We start from the raw sequence: 19715 nt of genomic DNA on the forward strand, positions 1-19715 counted from the left end.
GATTGTGGATTCCAGACTTACTTTCAGCGCAACTGAAACTTGGAGGCGGAGATACCAGGAAGTTGATACTTGCTCCTCCACCCTGAGTTCCAATGAATCAGGTCCAGTCATACATCACAAACATTCAAGCAGTGACCTAGATTTTGTGACCATCAAGGTTTACTCTCCTGTCTTCCTCTGTACTTCAAACTCTCTGTCTCACGCACTCACTGTTTCTCTCCTTTTCTGAGCAAGTCTCTTATTATCTTGGTGTGTTCTCCTGAGAAGTTGTTCTTCACAAACCTCCTCTTGCTCCCTCCATCCCCCTCAACCCCACAAATGACCCAGCTCCATATCCCCTTCGCCCTCAATATTAAATTATAGAGAAGTACAGCACGGAAGCAGACCCTTTGGTCCAACCCGACCATGCTGACCTGTTACCCTCACTCTCTTTCCCTGCCCAAACACCTGGCCCCACTCCCTCAACCCCCTACCTGTCCCCTGCACACTCACCCTCGCCCCTCACATATCCCCTATCTCCCCCACTGCCTCCCCTCTCATTGTTCATGCACTCAGATGTGTTCACCATCATTTGCCAATGTTGAGCGAAAATGAGAAGAATCCTCAAAAGAGATTACCCCCTCATCCTTCCAAACTACCCTGGAGGGGCTTTTGATTGGGACCCCCCCCAGTGTGGCCACACTGCCCATTCCCTGTTGTCATAGCCCAGCAATGGGTCAGCGATCAATGCTGGACTGAGCCAGAGTGTTCAGGAATAACAGAGAACTGGGAGCAGACATCAAGGAATGAGGCAGAATGGGGAGACTGGGAGTGGGGGAGGGGGGGGGGGGGGGCGAAGAACGAGAACAGATTGGGGGCAGTTGCAGGAGAGACTGGAGAAGGTACAGGTGGAGCTGGGCTGGGGCAACAAAGGGAGCAATAAAAAGACAGAATGAGACCTGAGCACAGGGTGATTTGCCTCCCCCTATGGACTACAAATCCAGGTGGAACCAGAGAGGAGTAAGGAGAACAGGGTCTACATCCATCCAAGATGCATAGGAAAGAGAAAATACAGCAAAACATCTTCCATTTACAATCCCATGCACTTCCAAAGAGCTTCAGCCCAATTTAATGCTAAAAGTCACAACACCAGGTTATAGTTTTTTTTAAGATTAGATTACTTACAGTGTGGAAACAGGCCCTTCGGCCCAACAAGTCCACACCTCACCGCCGAAGCGCAACCCACCCATACCCCTACATCTACCCCTTACCTAACACTAGTTCTGGTGTCATGTGATTTTCAACTTTGTCCAACACTGGCTCCTTCAAATCATGGCGACCAACTTAATGCAAAATCCGACACGGAGCTAAACAGGGCAATCAGAGACCTGGTGATGGAGGAAATTCCACAGCTCGAGGTGGGGGTCAGGCAGCGGAGGGCTCCCCAGGATGGGAGGGGTTAATTAAAATCAGGATGTGCAATTCGAGGAGTGCAGAGATCTCAGAGGGGCCTGGGGGCGATTAGAGAAACAGGGAGGGGCAGGATGAGAGGAAGATTTCAAAATGAAGTCAGTTTTAAAATCAAGGTATTGCTGCACCAGTACTTGGCGAGAGCAGCACTTTCGAACAGAAGTTTATTTATGCGGGGGGGGAGGGGGGGGGGGGGGGGGGGGGGGAGGGAATGCCAGCAGAGCCAGTTACAATTTAAAAAACAAACTCTTCAAATTGGCACCACACAGGATTAAGCAGCTCTGATTAACCCAAGTAGGTGTGTGACACAAACAAACACTCATAGAAGAAGCTGTGAAACAGTATGAAAAGGAACAAGACACATACATGGAGGCAGAAACACACACGGGCAAAGAGACACACACACACACACACACAGACATTCAGAAAAAGAGTGTGTGAGAGTGGAAAGTTGGTCAAACCCTCACCTCGAACCTGCCTCCTCTGCAGCACCATCTCAGAACGCCGGAAACTGCTTGGAGCTGTCCTTCGGTACAAACTGTTCCTGGTCAGGGAGTCAGTCTCTACGAGTGGAACTCTCCGATAATCCCGACATTCCCAATCCTCCATTCTGTGAGCTGGGTACGGGGCAGGCTGGCCCAGCAGCACGTTCCCTTTCATAGTCCAGGCAGACAGACAGTGCCCTCTCCTTAGCCCTCCCCACCCCCTAGGTGGCCTGTGTAACAAAGCCCAGACCCCAGCACAGTCCCCCCCTTCTACCCAGAGTGAACACAGCTCAGCACGGAGCGATCTGACACCTTCCAAGCTCCTCCCAAACTGCACACCGGGAGGGCTCAGGACAAGAAAGCAAACAGGTGCTTCAAGAATGGGAGCCAGGGCACTCCCTATGAGCTGGCACCTCCTCCAGCGCCAAACACTTCCCTGGTTTGCAGCAAATCAACAGGTCGGTCAAGGTCCACAACTCTGGAGACTGAACTGTGTGGCCCTCCCCCAGCAGCAATCCTGGGAATACCAAGCAGCACACACACACACACACCACATAATGACCACCTCAGCACATAGTGATACACTAATCAGCTTTCCCTAATACATCACCCAAACAACCAGAATAGGAGAAAGAGAGCAAGCAAGAGTCAATAACTAACAGACACAGACAGACAGACAGACAGACAGACAGAAAGAGAGAGAGAGAGACACAGACAGACAGACAGACAGAGAGAGAGACACACAGACACAGGGGGAGAGAGAGACAGTGAGAGACACACACACACACACACACACACACACACACACAGTTAATAACTAACAGAGATACAGAGACAGAGACAAATGCTGGAGAACCCCCTGGTGAGAATGTGGAACCCACAGGGAGGGATTGAGATTACTCTTAAAGTGAGAAGGAAATACAGGATATTGAGGCCTGAGTGGAGGGACTGAAAGACCTGGGGTTTTTTTCCTCAGAGCAGGGAAGGTAAGAGAGGGAGAGTTAACGGAGAGGCTCAAAACCAGCAACAGTTTCATTCTAAAGAGAATCTACTTCCAGTGACAGGAGGTTCAACGACCAGGTGGTGATCGATAGAAGCTGGTTGGTAAAAGAACCAACCGAGAGAAGACTTCTTATGAAAATGTAGCGAGTTGTGGTGTTCTGGAATATGCTGCTTGAAAGGGTGATGGGCACACACTTAATAGGAAGTTTCAAAAGGGAACTGGACAAATATTTGAAGGGGAAACATTTACAGAGCTTACGGGAGAGCATGAGATTGAGACAGGTTGGGCAGCTCTTAATAGGACTGGCTGAATGGCTGAGGGTGATGCTGTATCATTGAAGTTTGAGAGGCTGGTCTTACCTTTAAGAGTCTGAAGCTCTCCTTCCAACGTCTTGATTTTATAGGAGCAGAATTCCAGGTTTTCCAGTGCTTCGGAACGAAGACTGTCCTCCGCTGGTCTCTCAGCCATGACCCTCAGAGCATCCTGGGTCTGGTAGTGCATCTCCAAGTCCCACTCCAGCTCCTGGATCCTACAAAGCAGGGGGCCAGGGCTCGGCCCCCGGGGGAGGGGCACATCTTCCGAGTCCCTGCCCATGTCCTGGAGCAGGTGATCCCCCCCAGCCAGTCTGGCCTGGGGTGTCCTTGGAGGGCAGGGGTCCGCCTTGCGGGAGTGGGCGGCGTGGGGAGGGGGGAGGGGCGCGGGCCTGGAGGGGCGGAGGGAGCGCGCTGGAGGGTGGGGTGACGAAGAGGGGGCAGAGGCCAGAGGGCGAGGAGGGGGTGGCCTGGCGAACCTGCCCGGGCTCCGAGTGGAGCCGCTGGCCACGTCCTGCTCAGAGTTGTAGTCCGAGATGGAGAAATGGCGTCGGAATAGTGGGCTGACCTCTGACCTCAGGCCTCCCGGCAGGCTGCGGTTGAACTCCTCGATCTGTTCGGAGCACTTGGTGTCCAGGTCGTCCCTGGTGACCGGCCCCGCCCCCTCTACCCTCAGCCAAACTCCACCTCCCTGTGGGGTCACCGGGCTGGGGCTCCAGCTCCTCACCTCTGACTCCTGTTGACCCCCTGAATCCAGGCCCTGCCCGCGCTCCCCCCTCAGCTGCTCTGCATCACGAGCGGCCGGTACAAGCGGAACGTGAGAAATCTCCGCTGACCCCTGACCCTGGAAGGCGGCAGGTTGGCTCGGCGTTAGACCAGCTGGGATCACCTGAGTGCGATCACTGGGAGTCTCTGTCAGCTCAGGGGTCAGTGCTGGCCCAGTGAGGGCTCCCCTCCCAGAGAACGCTGACCCCTGGACTGTCTGTCTGCTGTTGGGCTGCGCCAAGTCCCCTAGCTGCGCATCCCCCTCCAGTTTGACAAAGCGGAATGGGAAGATCCCAGTCCGACCCCCTACGGACCCCTGGAGCCAGCCGTCCTCCAATGTCTCGGTCACCCTGATACGCTCACCCCTGACAAAGTCCAGCTCCTTAGGCTCCAGGGCCTGGAAATCATACAGGGCCACTACGTAAACCCCTGGTGCTGCCGAGCCCTCCATGCTATCTTCCTCCTCAACACCCCCCACCCCTTCCTCTGCCTCGGCTTCCACCTCAATGCCATCCCCTTCCTCCTCGACACCCTCCTCCACTTCGTCGTAGCCCCCTGGCCCAGAGCTAGAGTCCACCTCAGGGGTCTGCAGGGGACCCACCAGCTCGACGAAGCCCTCAGGGAAGATCCCACGCCTGCCGTCCAGCTCTCCCTGGTACCAGCCAGGCTCGGGCAACCCCACGATGGTGATGAGGTCGCCCTCGGTGAAGTCCAGCTCCTCGGGCAGCTGGGCCGAGAGGCTCATGAGGGCCCGGGCCAGGCCAAGGCCGTAATCAGGCAGCTCGCCCACCACCTTGCGGGAGAGCTCACGGGCTCGGGATGACAGGCGCAGCTCCCGGGCACAGGAGGCAGGGAATGTGCCACACAGGCCCCAGTTAGTGCGTCCTCGGAGCCAGTACCCATCGGGAGAATCTTCAACCACCACAATGTCACCTGTGGGAGGTGGAAAAAGAGAGAGAGAGATGGGTGTCATGAGCAAATGGACAGCTGTATTGAAGTACAAAGTGAAGAAACTCAGAAGGTCCGTGGAGAGAAGCAGACTTAACATTTTGACTCTGAAGCGAGCAGACCTATTTTCTGCTATTAACACCCACCTTGTATCTATATCTTTTCTCTACCACCATTAGCACTCCTTTTGCATTTTGCCCTTGCATGCCCTTCTCCGTCTATTCAACTTGCTCCTCCTCTGGTATAAAGTCGCCACTTTTCCAAACCACCTGACATTTCTGAAGTGTCATCTCAGATGTGAAAGATTAGCAGTTTCTCTCTACTCTGATGCTGCCAGACCTGCTGAGTTTCTCCAGCACTTGCTATGCTTTGTTCAGATGTCTAACATCTGTAGTACTTGGCTTTACATCAGGTATTAAGACTCTGCTGCAGAACTTCTGTTCTCCTTCCTCCCGCCCGCTCCTGACCCTCCCCAGCTCTGTCCAAGATCTAAATGGCTCGCACTCCCACCTCAGAGCCAGAAGATCATGGGTTCAAGTCCCACTCCAGGGACACCAGCACTGAATCCAGTGCAGTACCGAGGAGGTGCAGTCCTGTCAGAGGTGCTCTCTTCCAAATAATGCAATGTGTTGAGGCCCTGCCTCTCTGATGGCTGTAGAAGGTTCTTCAGTGTCTACTTTGTGGAAGAGCAGGGACATTCTCCCCGTCAACATTTATTGCTCAACAGTCATTTTAAAAAAAACAACAAAAATTAGATGACCTGGTCATTACTACATTGCTGTTTGAACACCACCATCAATAGGCCATTCAGCCCTTTATGTCCACTCTATCATTCAATAAGATCTGATCGAGGCCACCAGTCCACTTCCCTGCTCAGCTCTCATTATCCTCGAACGCTGATCAGAATTCTGTCAAACGCATTCTTAAATATCTTCATGGGACCCACTTCCGTGGCTATAAAGAGGAGAACTCCTTGGGGCTGGGAGAGGGGGAAGAGGTTCATCATTCTTATTTGCTTAGAGTCAGAGATGTACAGCATGGAAACAGACCATTCGGTCCAACCCATCCATGCCGACCAGATATCCCAACCCAATCTAGTCCCACCTGCCAGCACTTGGCCCATACCCCTCCAAACCCTTCCTATTCATATACCCATCCAAACGTCTTTTAAATGTTGCAATTGTACCAGCCTCCACTACTTCCTCTGGCAGCTCATTCCATTATAATTTAAGACCCCCTTTTTTAAACTGTGTACATTAGTTACATTCTCTCTGAAGGAGCCAACATCCTGTTAGCGTCCATCCAGCTTTATTTCAATAATGCCTCCTCTCATTCTTCTAAAGTCCAATAAATACTGACCCAAACTGCTCAGCCTTTCCTCTGAGAAGGTTTGCCGCTGCTGGAGCCTCACATTTTTATATAAACCGATTGGATGAAGCGACTGAAGGATTAGCAGCTAAGTTTGCTGACGACACAAAGACAGTAAGTTATAGAAGAGGTCATACACAAGCTCCAAAGAGATTCACACAGATCTTTACCCACTATCAAATGGAGCATAAATGATGGAAAATGTAAAATGATCCGTTTTGGCAGGACGAATGAAAAAAAAAAGCAAATGATCTGAATGGTGAGAGATTCCAGAGTTCTGAGATGTAGTAGGAATAGGGTGCCCTCGTACACAAGTTACATAGGATTAGTACGCAGGTGCAGCAAGTCATTAGGAAAACCTTTATAAGATTATTGCTTATTGTGGATGAAACGGAATACAAAAGTAGGCAGGTTATGCTTCAGGTGTGCAGAGCATGGTGGCTCAGTGGTTAGCACTGCTGCCTCACAGTGACAGGGACCCAGGTTCGAATCTACCCTCGGGCGACTATCTGTGAAGAGTTTGCGTATTCTCCCATTGTCTGTGTGGGCTTTCCTCCCACAGTCCAGGGATGTGCAGTTAATTGAGTTGGCCACGGGAAACGGGTTAAAGAAACGGAGGGGGAGGATGGGTGGGATGCTCTTCAGAGGGTTGGTGTGGACTGGATAGGCTGAATGGCCTGCTCCCACACTGTAGAGATTCTTTGATTGCATTTGGGGTATCATGTACAGAACTGGTCACCTTATTTAAGGAAAGATGTAAGTGCTATGAAAGCAGTTCAGAGAAGGTTTACCAGACTAATACCTGGACTGGATAGATTTCTTATGAGGAAATGTTGGACAGGCTTGGCTTGTATCCATTGGAGTTTAGAAAACTAAGAGGCAACCTGATGGAAACGTATCTGATACTGAGGGAGTGTTTGACAGGTCGACATAGGGAGGATGTCTTAGTGTATGGGAAAACAAGAACTCGGGTTTAAAAATCAAAGCTCGCACAGGAGAATTTCTCTCTCCCTCTCTCTCTCCTCCTTCTTCCCCCCCCCCCCTCCCCCACCCCCGCACCTTCCCAGAGGGTCATGAGTCTTTGGAACTCTTCCTGAAAAATAAAAAGTGGTAAAAGCAGAGTCTTTGAAAATTTCTAAGGCAGAGGTAGCAAGAGATTCTTAATAAGCAAGAAGAGTCAGAGAGTCGGGGGGAGTGGGGGGGAGATGGGGGGGGGGGAAAAGAGAAAGGAGGAAGAGGATGGTGGGAAGAGGCTGGAATATGGAGGAAATCAGATGAACTATGATCTGATTGAATAGCGGAGTGGGGTGGAGGGGCTGGATGGTCTACTCCTATAAACTAGCATGGTTTTACCGACAATAGTAATGCTTTGTTCTTGGTGTTACAAAACATTCCAAGGTGCTTCAAACAATTATAGAATCCCTACAGTGTGGAAGTAGGCCATTCGGCCCATTGAATCCACATTGACCCTCTGAAGAGCATTCCACGCACTCCATTAACCTATCCTGTAATCCAGTGGGCATCAGTTGAAATTGAAATGTGGAGACAAGGGAGATATTAGGATGGGGGACTACTTGGTAGCTTTCAGGTGATGAAATATTAAACAGGTCCAAAAGTAGCTCATTCAGTCCATTCCCTCTCTGCTGGTGATTATATCTTATAGACAAAGATTATATCTTAGAGTCAAAGATATACAGCATGGAAACAGACCCTTCGGTCCATGCTGACCAGATACCCTAACCTAATCTAGTCCCATTTGCCAGCACTTGGCCCATAACCCTCTAAGCCCTTCCTATTAACATACCCATCCAGATGCCTTTTGAATGTTGTAATTGTACCAGCCTCCAGCTCCTCTGGCAGCTCATTCCATACACGCACCCCCTTTGTGAAAAAACCATTCCCTTATCACCCTGAGCCAATGCCCTCTGGTTCTGGACTCCCCCATCCCAGGAAAAAAAGACCTTGCTGATTCACTATCCATTCCCCACATGATTTTCTAACAACTCAATCCCATTTTCTCATCACATTCATCTCTTAACAGTGACCTAAAAGGAGACAGAGGTGGAGATGTTTGGGGGTGGTGGAAGTCATCCATCATCATTAACCACTCCCTTGGGGGTGACCTGTGATAGGGCACTGAATGAAGGATAAGCAGAAGAATTCCTTCCAGTTGTCCATCCAACCAGCCAGCGCAGGTGAGAAAGGCAGGACATGGAGTGTGGCGGTTTGACTGTGGACAGCTAAACCCAGTCAGTCATTCACATCCCCTTCCACCAGGAGTCCAAGGGAAACAATTAAGACCCAAGCCTGTTCTCTCTCTGGGACAGGAATGTTTGGGAAATTTCAGAGATTCAATGAAATAGCTCATCAAAACGAATCTCAGGCCTTTCCCCCAAGGATAGACTGCCCTCTGGTGTTCATAGCACTAACTGACCCACAGTCACAATGTTTCCCAAACCAGTCACAGCTCTTAAGGCAAAAGATCATAAATCTAAACGGACAATTAGTAAGTTCGCAGATGACACCAAAATTGGAGGTGTCGTGGACAGAGAAGAAGGTTACCTCAGAGTACAATGAGATCTTGATCAGATGGGTCAATGAGCTAAGCAGTGGCAGATAAAGTTTAATTTGGATAAATGTGAGGTGTTGCATTTTGGAGAAGCAAATCAGAGCAGGACTTATCCATTTAATGGTAAGGTCCTGGGGAGTGTTGCTGAACAAAGTCCAGGTTCATTGTTCCTTGAAAGTAGAGTCGCAGATAGATAGGATAGTGAAGGCGACGTTTGGTATACTTGCTGTTACTGGTCAGAGTATGAGTATAGGAGTTGGGAGGTCATGTTGCAGATGTACAGGACATTGGTTAGGTCACTTTTAGAATATTGCTCGCAATTATGGTCTCCCTCCTATTGGAAGGATGTTGTGAAACTTGAAAGGGTTCAAAAAAGATTTACAAGGATGTTGCCAGGTTAGGAGGGCTTGAGCTATAGGGTGACGCTGAATAGGCTGAGGCTGTTTTCCCTGGAGCTTAGAGACAGAAGGGTGACACTATAGCGGTTTATAAAATCATAAAGGGCATAGATAGGATAAATAGACAAGGTCTTTTCCCTAGGGTGGGGGCGTCAAGAGTTAGAGGGCTAGGCTTAGGGTGAGAGTAGATAGATATAAAAGAGACCTAAGGGGCAATATTTTCACCCAGAGGGTGGCGATTGTATGAAATGAGCTGCCAGAGGAAGTGGTGGACGCTGATACAATAACAACATTTAAAAGGCATCTGGATGGGTATATGAATAGGAAGGGTTGAGAGAGACATGGGCCACGTGCTGGCAAATGGGACTAGATTGAGTTGAGATATCTGTAGGGGATGAGATGGAGCAAAGGTCTGTTTACGTGTCGTAGATCTTTACGACTCTATGATTACCTGTTTCTCTCGCCACATGCAGCCTGACCTGCTGAACATTATCCAGGAGCTGCTTTTTTTTTTAAATCTTGGTGTCAAAAGGAAGGGATGATAGATGATGTAAGCAGGGCTGGATACAAGAGAAGGGCATCAGGGCCTGGAAATTGGAAAAAAGCAAGGACTGCAAATGCTGGAGAGCAGTCAAAAGGTGTGGCGCTGGAAAAGCTCAGTCGGTCAGGCAATACCCGCGGGACAGGAGAGTCAACATTTCGGGCATAAACCTTCGTCAGGAATGTGCGTGTGTGGGGTGGGGTGGGTGGAGAAAGAGAAGGAGGCGGGGGGGGGTGGAGAAGAGAAGGAGGCGGGGGGGGTGGAGAAGAGAAGGAGGCGGGGGGGGTGGAGAAGAGAAGGAGGCGGGGGGGGTGGAGAAGAGAAGGAGGCGGGGGGGGGAAAGAAGAGAAGGAGGCGGGGGGGGAAAGAAGAGAAGGAGGCGGGGGGGGAAAGAAGAGAAGGAGGCGGGGGGGGGAAAGAAGAGAAGGAGGCGGGGGGGGGAAAGAAGAGAAGGAGGTGGGGGGGGGGAAAGAAGAGAAGGAGGCGGGGGGGGAAAGAAGAGAAGGAGGCGGGGGGGGAAAGAAGAGAAGGAGGCGGGGGGGGGGAAAGAAGAGAAGGAGGCGGGGGGGGGAAAGAAGAGAAGGAGGCGGGGGGGGGAAGAAGAGAAGGAGGCGGGGGGGGAAAGAAGAGAAGGAGGCGGGGGGGGAAAGAAGAGAAGGAGGCGGGGGGGGGAAGAAGAGAAGGAGGCGGGGGGGGGGGGGAAGAAGAGAAGGAGGCGGGGGGGGGAAGAAGAGAAGGAGGCGGGGGGGGGAAAGAAGAGAAGGAGGCGGAGGGGGGGCGGGGGGAAGAAGAGGAGAGAGAAGGGATCCAGTCACCCTTCCTCAGAAGAAAGTCAGAAGTCACATGATATCAGGTTATAGTCCAACCGGTTCATTTGAACAGTACCCCTTCATCACTCGGCCTGACAAAGGAGCAGCGCTTTGAAAGCTTGTGATTTCAAACAAACCTGGCTTCATGTGACTTCTGTCTAACCCAGTCCAACACCACCTCCTCCACATCATTCCTCAGATTCTAATCTAGCTGTGAATCTAGAATCTTACATTCCAATCCCAGTTTCCAACACTTGGCATGTATGTTGCTTTGTACCCTATAGCGGTTCAACAGATCATCTAAAACAGCCTAAGAAAAAAAGCGTTCTTGCCTCTACCACCCTTTCGGGTATGGTCTTGCCCATCACCCTCTGGGCAGAATAGCTCTTCCTCAAATCCCCTCTAAACCTCCTGCGCCTTTCCTCAAAAGGTTATTGATCCCTCTAGTGAAGGGGAAAACAGTTTCTTCCTACCTACGCTGTCTGTGCCCCTCAGCTTCCTCCCCTCAGAAGAAAACCACTCCAGCCTCTCCATCAGCTAGTGTAGAAACCGCTGAGGGGGATTAGATTGGGTGGGTGGGTGGTAGTGTGCAGATCAAGACGACACTGCCATAAGGGGTGGCTTTCGATAGTATCCAAGAAGATTCCAAGGATCAAAAAAAATAGAAATTGCTGGAAGAGCTCAGCAGGTCCGGATCAATGACCCTTCCCTTCGGTTCTGAGTAAGGGTCACTGAATCCAACCATCAACTGATTGCTCTGCACAGATGCTGCCAGACCTGCTGAGTTCTTCTAGCAACTTCTGCTTTTTTTCTGATTTACAGCATCTGCAGTTCTTTTGGTTTTATTAAGATCCTGAGAAGCATCTCTTGCCCTTTTTGCGTGAAGAAATATCTGGAAATCTAACTCCTGACGAAAGTATTGCATTCTGGGCTTTAAACTAGATCTTTCAAGACCGGGCTTGAGAGAGTGTCTTTGTTTCCTGTCGAGCTGGAGCAGGTTCAAGGGGCTGATGGTCATCTCTAGAATGATTATAGCTACACCGTGGTCCACTTATCCACCGGCCTCTGACTCCAGTGAGCAACACTTGGCACTGATCTCTCCCCTCTGTGAAAGGACAGTTACGTAGGAGGAAGAATACAGCAGCAGAAATAGTTTACAACCTCGGCCCTGCGTTTAGGGATCACGTCATGCTCCAGATGAGTAAACTGGCCTTGGAGTGATGCCACAGCTGGGTGGGAGTGGACTGGGGGCTGTACAGTCACAATAGGGTCTGTGTCTCTCACAGTACCCAAGCGATGCCAAGTTCCTTCAGATACAAAACAAGCCCACTGTGGAATGGGACCTCAGTTACACACAAACAAAAACAAACATAATGAGAGGCTGACAGAGGACGCCTCCCTCACACAGCGACTCAGTAAAAAGCAACCTTCCGACCTTGTTTCACGGGACTTTGAATCATTGCACGCGACAGCTTGACGCTGTTCTCCCTGATTCATTTCTTGGCAGGCATGTGGGGTGGGGGAATCAGGGGATTTACAGACATCCCGTGCTCCAGTTATAGCTGGGGAAAGGCAATTATGATGCGATTAGGCAAGGTTTAGGATGCATAGGATGGGGAAGGGAACTGCAGGGAATGGGCACAGTTGAAATATGGAGCTTATTCAAGGACCAGCTACTGTTGGTCCTTGATTAGTATGTACCATTAGGCAGGGATGAAGTTTTCGAGTGTGGGAGCCTTGGTTTACTAAGGAAGTTGAATCTTTTATCAAGAGGAAGGCGGTGGCTTATGTTAGGATGAGATTTGAAGGCTCATTTAGGGTGCTTGAGAGTTACAAGTTAGCCAGGAAAGACCCTAAAGCTTTCCATAGGTATATCAGGTATAAAAGAATGACTAGAGCAAAATCAAGGCCAATCAAGCATAACAGTGGGAAGTCGTGCATGGAGTCAGAGGAGATAGGGGAAGTACTAAATGAATATTTTTTGTCAGTATTCACACTAGAAAGAGACAATGTGGTCGAGGTGAATACTGAGACACAGGGACAGGACAGGATTGAGGTTTACAAGGAGGTGGTGTTAGCAATTCTGGGAAGTGTGAAAGTAGATAAGTCCCCTGGGCCGGATGGGATTTATCCTAGGATTCTCTGGGAAGCCAAGGAAGAAATTGCTGAGCCTTTGGCTTTGATCTTTAGATTAGATTAGATTACTTACAGTGTGGAAACAGGCCCTTCGGCCCAACAAGTCCACACCGCCCCGCCGAAGCGCAACCCACCCATACCCCTACATCTACCCCTTACCTAACACTACGGGCAATTTAGCATGGCCAATTCACCTGACCTGCACATCTTTGGAGTGTGGGAGGAAACCGGAGCACCCGGAGGAAACCCACGCAGACACGGGGAGGACGTGCAAACTCCACACAGAGAGTCACCTGAGGCGGGAATTGAACCCGGGTCTCTGGCGCTGTGAGGCAGCAGTGCTAACCACTGTGCCACCGTGCCGCCCACTTTATGTCATCATTGTCTACAGGAGTACTGCCAGAAGACCAGAGGATAGCAAATGTCATTCCCTTGTTCAAGAAGGGGAGTAGAGACAACCCTGGAAATTATAGACCTGAGAGCCTTACTTCGGTTGTGGGTAAAGTGTTGGAAAGGGTTATAACAGATAAGGAATAAGTTGATTAGGGATAGTCAACATTGTTCTGTGAAGGGTAGGCCTTGCCTCACAACCTTAATGAGTGACTAAACAGGTGGATGAGGGTAAAGCTGTTGATGTGGTGTACATGGATTTCAGTAAGGCATTTTATGAGATTCCCCACGTAGACTATTGCACAAAACACAAAGACATGGGTTTGAGGGTGATTTAGTGGTTTGGATCAGAAATTGGCTAGCTGAAAGACGACAGGGGGTGGTGGTGGATGGGAAACATTCATCCTGGAGTTCAGTTACTAGTGGGGTACCGCAAGGATCTGTTTTGGGTCCACTGCTGTTTGTCTTTTAGATAAGTGACCTGGATGAGGGGATCGAAGGATGGGTTAGTAAAGTTGCAGATGACACCAAGGTCAGTAGAGTTGTGGATATCGAGGAGGACGTTATAGGTTACAGAGAGACATAGGTAAGCTGCAGAGCTGGGCTGAGAGGTGGCAAATGGAGTTTAATATGGACAAGTGTGAGGTGATTCACTTTGGAAGGAGCAACAGGAATGCAGAGTACAGGCCTAATGGTAAGACTTTTGGTAGTGTAGATGAGCAGAGACACCTTGGTGCCCAGGTACAACGATCCCTGAAAGTTGCCATCCAGGTAGATAGGGTTAAGGCGGCATATGGTGCGTTAGCTTTTATTGGTAGAGGGATTGAGTTTCAGAACCATGAGACCATTCTGTAGCTGTACAAAACTCAGCCACATTTGGAGTATCGTGTACAGTTCTGGTCACCACATTATAGGAAGGATGTGGAAACTTTGGAAAGAGTTCAGAGGAGATTTACTAGCATGTTGCCTGGTATGGAGGGAAGGTCTTATGAGGAAAGGCTGAGGGACCTGGGATGATTTTGTTAGAAAGGAGGTTGAGGGGTGACTTAAATTGAGACATATAAGATAATCAGAGGGTTAGATAGGTTGGACAGCGAGAGTCTTTTTCCTCAGGATGGTGATGGCTAGCACGAGGGGACACAGCTTTAAATTGTGGGGTTAAAGATATAGGACAGATGGCAGCGGTAGTTTCTTTACTCAGTGAGTAGTAGGGACATGGAACACACTGCCTGCAATAGTAGTAGACTCGCCAACTTTAAGACCATTTAAATGGTCATTGGATAGGCAGATGGATGAGAATGAAACCGTACAGGTTAGATGGGCTTCAGATTGGTTCCACAGGTCGGTGCAACATCAAGAGCCAAAGGGCCTGTACTGCACAGTAATGTTCTATGTTCCATGTTAACTCAGTGGGTGGCACACTCACCTGTGAGTCAAACAAACAGTCACCAGCTCAAATCCCCACACTTCGAGAGTGGAGTACAAAACTCCCAGTTGACGTTCCCAGCGTGGGACTGAGGGAATGCAGCACAGTCAGTGACTCTACTCGTCACACAGCATGCTAAACAGAGACCCTACCTTCCCCCTGAGAGGAAGACACAAGATCCCATAACATCTACTTCAAAGGAGAGTGGGAACATTTCCCAGCATTTTGCCGAATACTCATCCCTCAACCTTTGTTAATGCTCCATCATTGGTGGCCATGCCTTCAGATTTGGAATACCCTCTCAAAAATCCCTCTCTTCTTCCTAAAGATACTTGAAAATCTTTCTGGCCAGGTCTCCAAGCACTTGTCCATATTCTATCACCTGGACCAGTGTCAAATTGTCTGAATCAGAGAGAAAGGCCTTTAATTATATGAAAATCACAGAATCCCTACTGTGCGGAAACAGGCCCTTCGGCCCAACTCCACACCGACCCTCTGAAGAGTAACCCACCCAGACCCATTTTCCCCTAATCTATATTTACCCTTGACTAATGCAACTAACCCACACTTCCCTGAACACTATGGGGCAATCTAGCATGGCCACTCCACTGTAACCTGCACATCCTTGGATTGAGAGGGGAAACTGGAGCACCCAGAGAAAGCCCACGCAGACACAGGGAGCATGTGCAAACTTCACACAGATAGTCACCTGTGGCTGGATTCGAACCTGGCGCTGAGAGGCAGCGGTGCTAACCAATGGGCTACCGTGCCGCCCCAAAAAGGTGCTACATAAATGTAAACTGCCATTGCTGCCACATTTGCCCCAGGTTATAATTCGTACAGATATCCGTCACTGTAGGGGGTTAATTTTCTCTTAAATAACCTGAGATATCACTACACTCACCACGTCGGAGAGACAGGTCACTGCTGTTGGCAGCAGCGAAGTCATTAATGCAAACGCACAACCTCTCCCCTTGCTTGGTGTTCGGGATCGAGACAGTTTCCACAAAACTGCTGGGGAACTGCCCTAGAGAGGGGGGGATAAAGAGAAGACAAGAGACACCACCATCAGACAAAACACAAACTTGTCCTCGTGCACACAACATCTGCCCCAAATCACTGGCACAGGAGGTCAAAGTTTAAGGAGTTATCAGTCCAACTGCACATGGGGTTTAGTCCTAAATCAGGGACGGGCAGAAAGGGGAAATAAAACATTGAGTTCTGAAGAAGGGTCACGGGACCTGAAATGTTTACTCTGACTTCTCTCCACAGATGCTACCAGACCTGCTGAAATGTCTGATTTTGTTGTTGGTTAAAACGGTAACTGACTCAGTTGGAGGACAAAACCCAGAACCAAGAAGGTTCATAGTCCTAACTGGGAGGCTAAGCCAATCCCAGGAAACAAAATGAAAATTTCCAGGATAAAGGGCGATGGAGTGCAGACAGGTAAGGGGCATTGGCACCACGATTCAGATTAGCTGTCATGTTAAATGGCAGAGCAGGCTAAAAGGGCTGAATGCCTACTCCCCTTCCTAATTCCTATGTCCCCATGTTGTAAAATGGATGTGGTCCAACATTGTACTGATTCGCTTCAATAGTTAGGGGCGCATGACCGTAGTGACTCAAGTCTGAATCTGCGCTGTATGTGTCCTGGGAGTATTTGAAGTGGACAGTGTAGAGAGCGCTTTTCCTCTCTTAACTGAAAGTAAAAAGTTTTATTTTCAGGTTAAAAATCACACACCAGATTATAGTCTAACAGGTTTATTTGGAAGTACTAGCTTTCAGAGCGCTGCTCCTTCATCAGTTAACAAGTGGGACAGGATCCTAAGAATTTATTGATTGGTGAGGGTGTCCTGGTGATATTCTCTGAAGCGCTCTGCAAGTAGCCGTCCGGTCTCCCCAATGTAGGAGAGACCGAATCAGGAGCAATGGATATAGTAAATGACGTGTGGAAGTGCAGGTGAAACTTTGATGGATGTGAAAGGCTCCTTTGGGGCTTTGGATGGAGGTGAGGGGGGAGGTGTAGGCGCAGGTTTTGCAATTCCTGCAGTGGCAGGAGGTGGTGTTGGGGGTGGGGGTGAGGACCTGAGAGGGAGTTGTGGAGGAATGGTCTTTACGGAAAGCAGATGGGGTGGGGAGGGAACTATATTTCTGGTGGTGGGGTCTGTTTGTAGGTGGTGGAAATGGCGGAGGATAATGTGATTTATGTGGAGCTTGGTGTGGTGGAAGGTGAGGACCAGGAGGGACTCTGTCCTTGTTGCAGTTGGAAGGGTAGGGTTCGAGGGCTGAGGTGTGGGAATTGGATGAGATGCATCGGAGGGCATCATCAACCATGTGGGAGGGGAAATTGTGGTCTTTAAAGAAGAAGGAGGCCATCTGCTGTTCTGTGGTGGAACTGGTCCTCCTGGGAGCAGATGTGGCAGAGGCGGAGGAATTGGATAAAAGGGATAGCATTTTTACAGGAGGCAGGGTGGGAGGAAGTGTAATCCAGGTAGCTGTGGGAGTCAATGGGTTTGTAGAAAATGTCAGTGTTGAGTTGGTCACTGTTGAAAGAGATGGAGAGGTCCAGGAAGGGAAGGGAGGTGTCTGAGATGGTCCAGGTGAACTCAAGGTTGGGGTGGGATGTGTTGGTGAAGTTGATGAACTGTTCAACCTCATTGTGGGTGCACGAGGTGGCACCGATGCAGTCATCAACGTAGCGGAGGAAGAGGTGGGGAGTGGTGCCGATCTAACTACAGAAGATGGACTGCTCCATGTAACCGACAAAGAGACAGGCATAACTGGGGACCCACGTGGGTGCCCATGGCTACCCCTTTCGTCTGGAGGAAGTGGGAGGACTGGAAGGAGAAATTGAGGGGGAGGACCAGTTCAGCCAAATGAATGAGTGTGTCAGTGGAAAGGTACTATTGGGGACGTCAGGAGATGAAGAAACGAAGGGCTTAGAGGCCCTGATCATGGCGAATTGAGGTGTATAGGGACTGGATTCCATGATGAAGATAAGGCATTGGGAGCCAGGGAAACGAAAGTCTTGGAGGAGGTGGAGGACATGGGTGTGTTCCGAACATCTGTGGTGGCGGGGGAGGGGGGGGGGTTCCTGGACTGGGGGGAAATAGGACAATATCAAGGTATGCCAAGATGAGTTCGGTGGGGCAAGAGCAGACTGAGATGATGGGTTGGCCAGGGTAGTCAGGCTTGTTGATCTTGGGTAGGAGCTAAAACTGGGCAGCGTGGGATTCCCGAACTATGAGGTAGGAAGCTGTGGGTGGGAGTTCGGCCTGGGAGATGAGGTAGTGGTTGAGAGGGCAGTAGGAGGAGATGTCTTCAAGTTAGTGCCTGGCTTCAGTGGTGTAGAGGTCAGTGCGTGAAACTACCACTTCACCACCACCTCCCCCCCCCCCCCCCCCCCACCCCCAACCGCGTCCGCTGGTTTGATGGTCAGGTTGGGGTTAGTGCAGAGGAAGTGGAGGGCTGCGCATTGAAAGGGTGAGATGTTGGTATGTGTGAGGGGGTGAACAGGTTGAGGCGGTTAATGTCCCGGTGGCAGTTAGAAGTAAAAAGAGACGGGACGCCCTCTCACAGAGTGCTTCAGAGAACATCTCCGGGACATCCGCACCAACCAACCCCACTGCCCCATGGCCAAACACTTCAACTCCCCCTCCCACTCCCCCAAGGACATGCAGGTCCTGGGTCGCCTCCATCACCACTCCCTTACATAGAACATTACAGCGCAGTACAGGCCCTTCGGTCCTCGATGTTGCACCGACCTGTCATACCAATCTGAAGCCCATCTAACCTACACCATTCCATGGACATCCATATGCTTGTCCAATGACAACTTAAATATACTTAAAGTTGGCGAATCTACTACCGTTGCAGACAAAGCATTCCATACCCTTACTACTCTCTAAGTAAAGAAACTACCTCTGACATCTGTCCTATATCTATCACCCCTCAATTTAAAGCTATGCCCCCTCGTGCTCGCCGTCACCATTCTTGGAAAAAGGCTCGCCTCTGATTATCTTGTACGCCTCTATTAAGTCACCTCTCAACCTTCTTCTCTCTAATAAAAACAGCCTCAAGTCCCTCAGCCTTTCCTCATAAGACCATCCTTCCATACCAGGCAACATCCTAATAAATCTCCTCTGCATCCTTTCCAAAGTTTCCACATCCTTCTTATAATGCAGTGACCAGAACTGTACACAATACTCCAAGAGCGGCCGCGCTAGAGTTTTGTACAGCTGCAGCGTAACCTCATGGTTCTGGAACTCAATCCCTCTATTAATAAAAGCTAAAACACTGTATATGCCTTCTTAACAACCCTGTCAACCTGGGTGGTAACTTTCAAGGATCTGTGTACCTGGACACCGAGATTTCTCTGCTCATCTACCCTACCAAGAATCTTATCATTAGCCCAGTACTTTGCATTCCGGTTATTCCGACCAAAGTGAATCACCTCACACTTGTCCACATTAAACTCCATTTGCCACCCCTCAGCCCAACTCTGCAGCTTATCTATGTCTCTCTGTAACCTACAACATCCTTAGTCACTATCCACAACTCCACCGACCTTAGTATCATCTGCAAATTTACTATTATACCCTTCTATGCCCTCATCCAGGTCTTTTATAAAAATGACAAACAGCAGTGGACCCAACACTGACCCTTGTGGTACACCACTAGTAAATGGACTCCAAGATGAACATTTCCCATCAACCACCACCCTGTCTTCTTTCAGCAAGCCAATTATTGATCCAAACTGCTACATCTCCCACAATCCCATTCCTCTGCATTTTGTACAATAGCCTACTGTGGGGAACCTTATCGAACGCCTTGCTGAAATCCATATACACCACATCAACCGGTTTACTCTCACCTACCTGTTTGGTCACCTTCTCAAAAGAACTAAATAAGGTTTGTGAGGTACGACCTACCCTTCACAAAACCATGCTGGCACTATTCCTGTCGACAATGATGATTTAAAGATCAATGCCAAAGGTTTGGCAATCTCCTCCCTGGCTTCCCAGAGGATCCTAGGATAAATCCCATCCGGCCCAGGGGACTGATCTATTTTCTCATACTGCAGGATTTCTAAGACCTCTTCCTTGTGAGCCTCAATC

The 19715-nt window shown here is 49.7% G+C and overlaps 1 protein-coding gene across 1 annotated transcript in view; it reads right to left on the bottom strand.

Moving 5' to 3' along the window:
• The window catches only part of dnmbp (dynamin binding protein), a 96720-nt gene that overhangs the window by 54407 nt on the left and 22598 nt on the right, over positions 1–19715 (bottom strand). Inside the window, 2 exon segments of the mRNA XM_072557206.1 lie at positions 3297–4946; positions 15503–15625. Coding sequence (XP_072413307.1) covers positions 3297–4946; positions 15503–15625 — 1773 coding nt within the window.

Source organism: Chiloscyllium punctatum, chromosome 38 (genome assembly GCF_047496795.1).
Source record: "Chiloscyllium punctatum isolate Juve2018m chromosome 38, sChiPun1.3, whole genome shotgun sequence".
Classification (NCBI taxonomy): domain Eukaryota; kingdom Metazoa; phylum Chordata; class Chondrichthyes; order Orectolobiformes; family Hemiscylliidae; genus Chiloscyllium; species Chiloscyllium punctatum.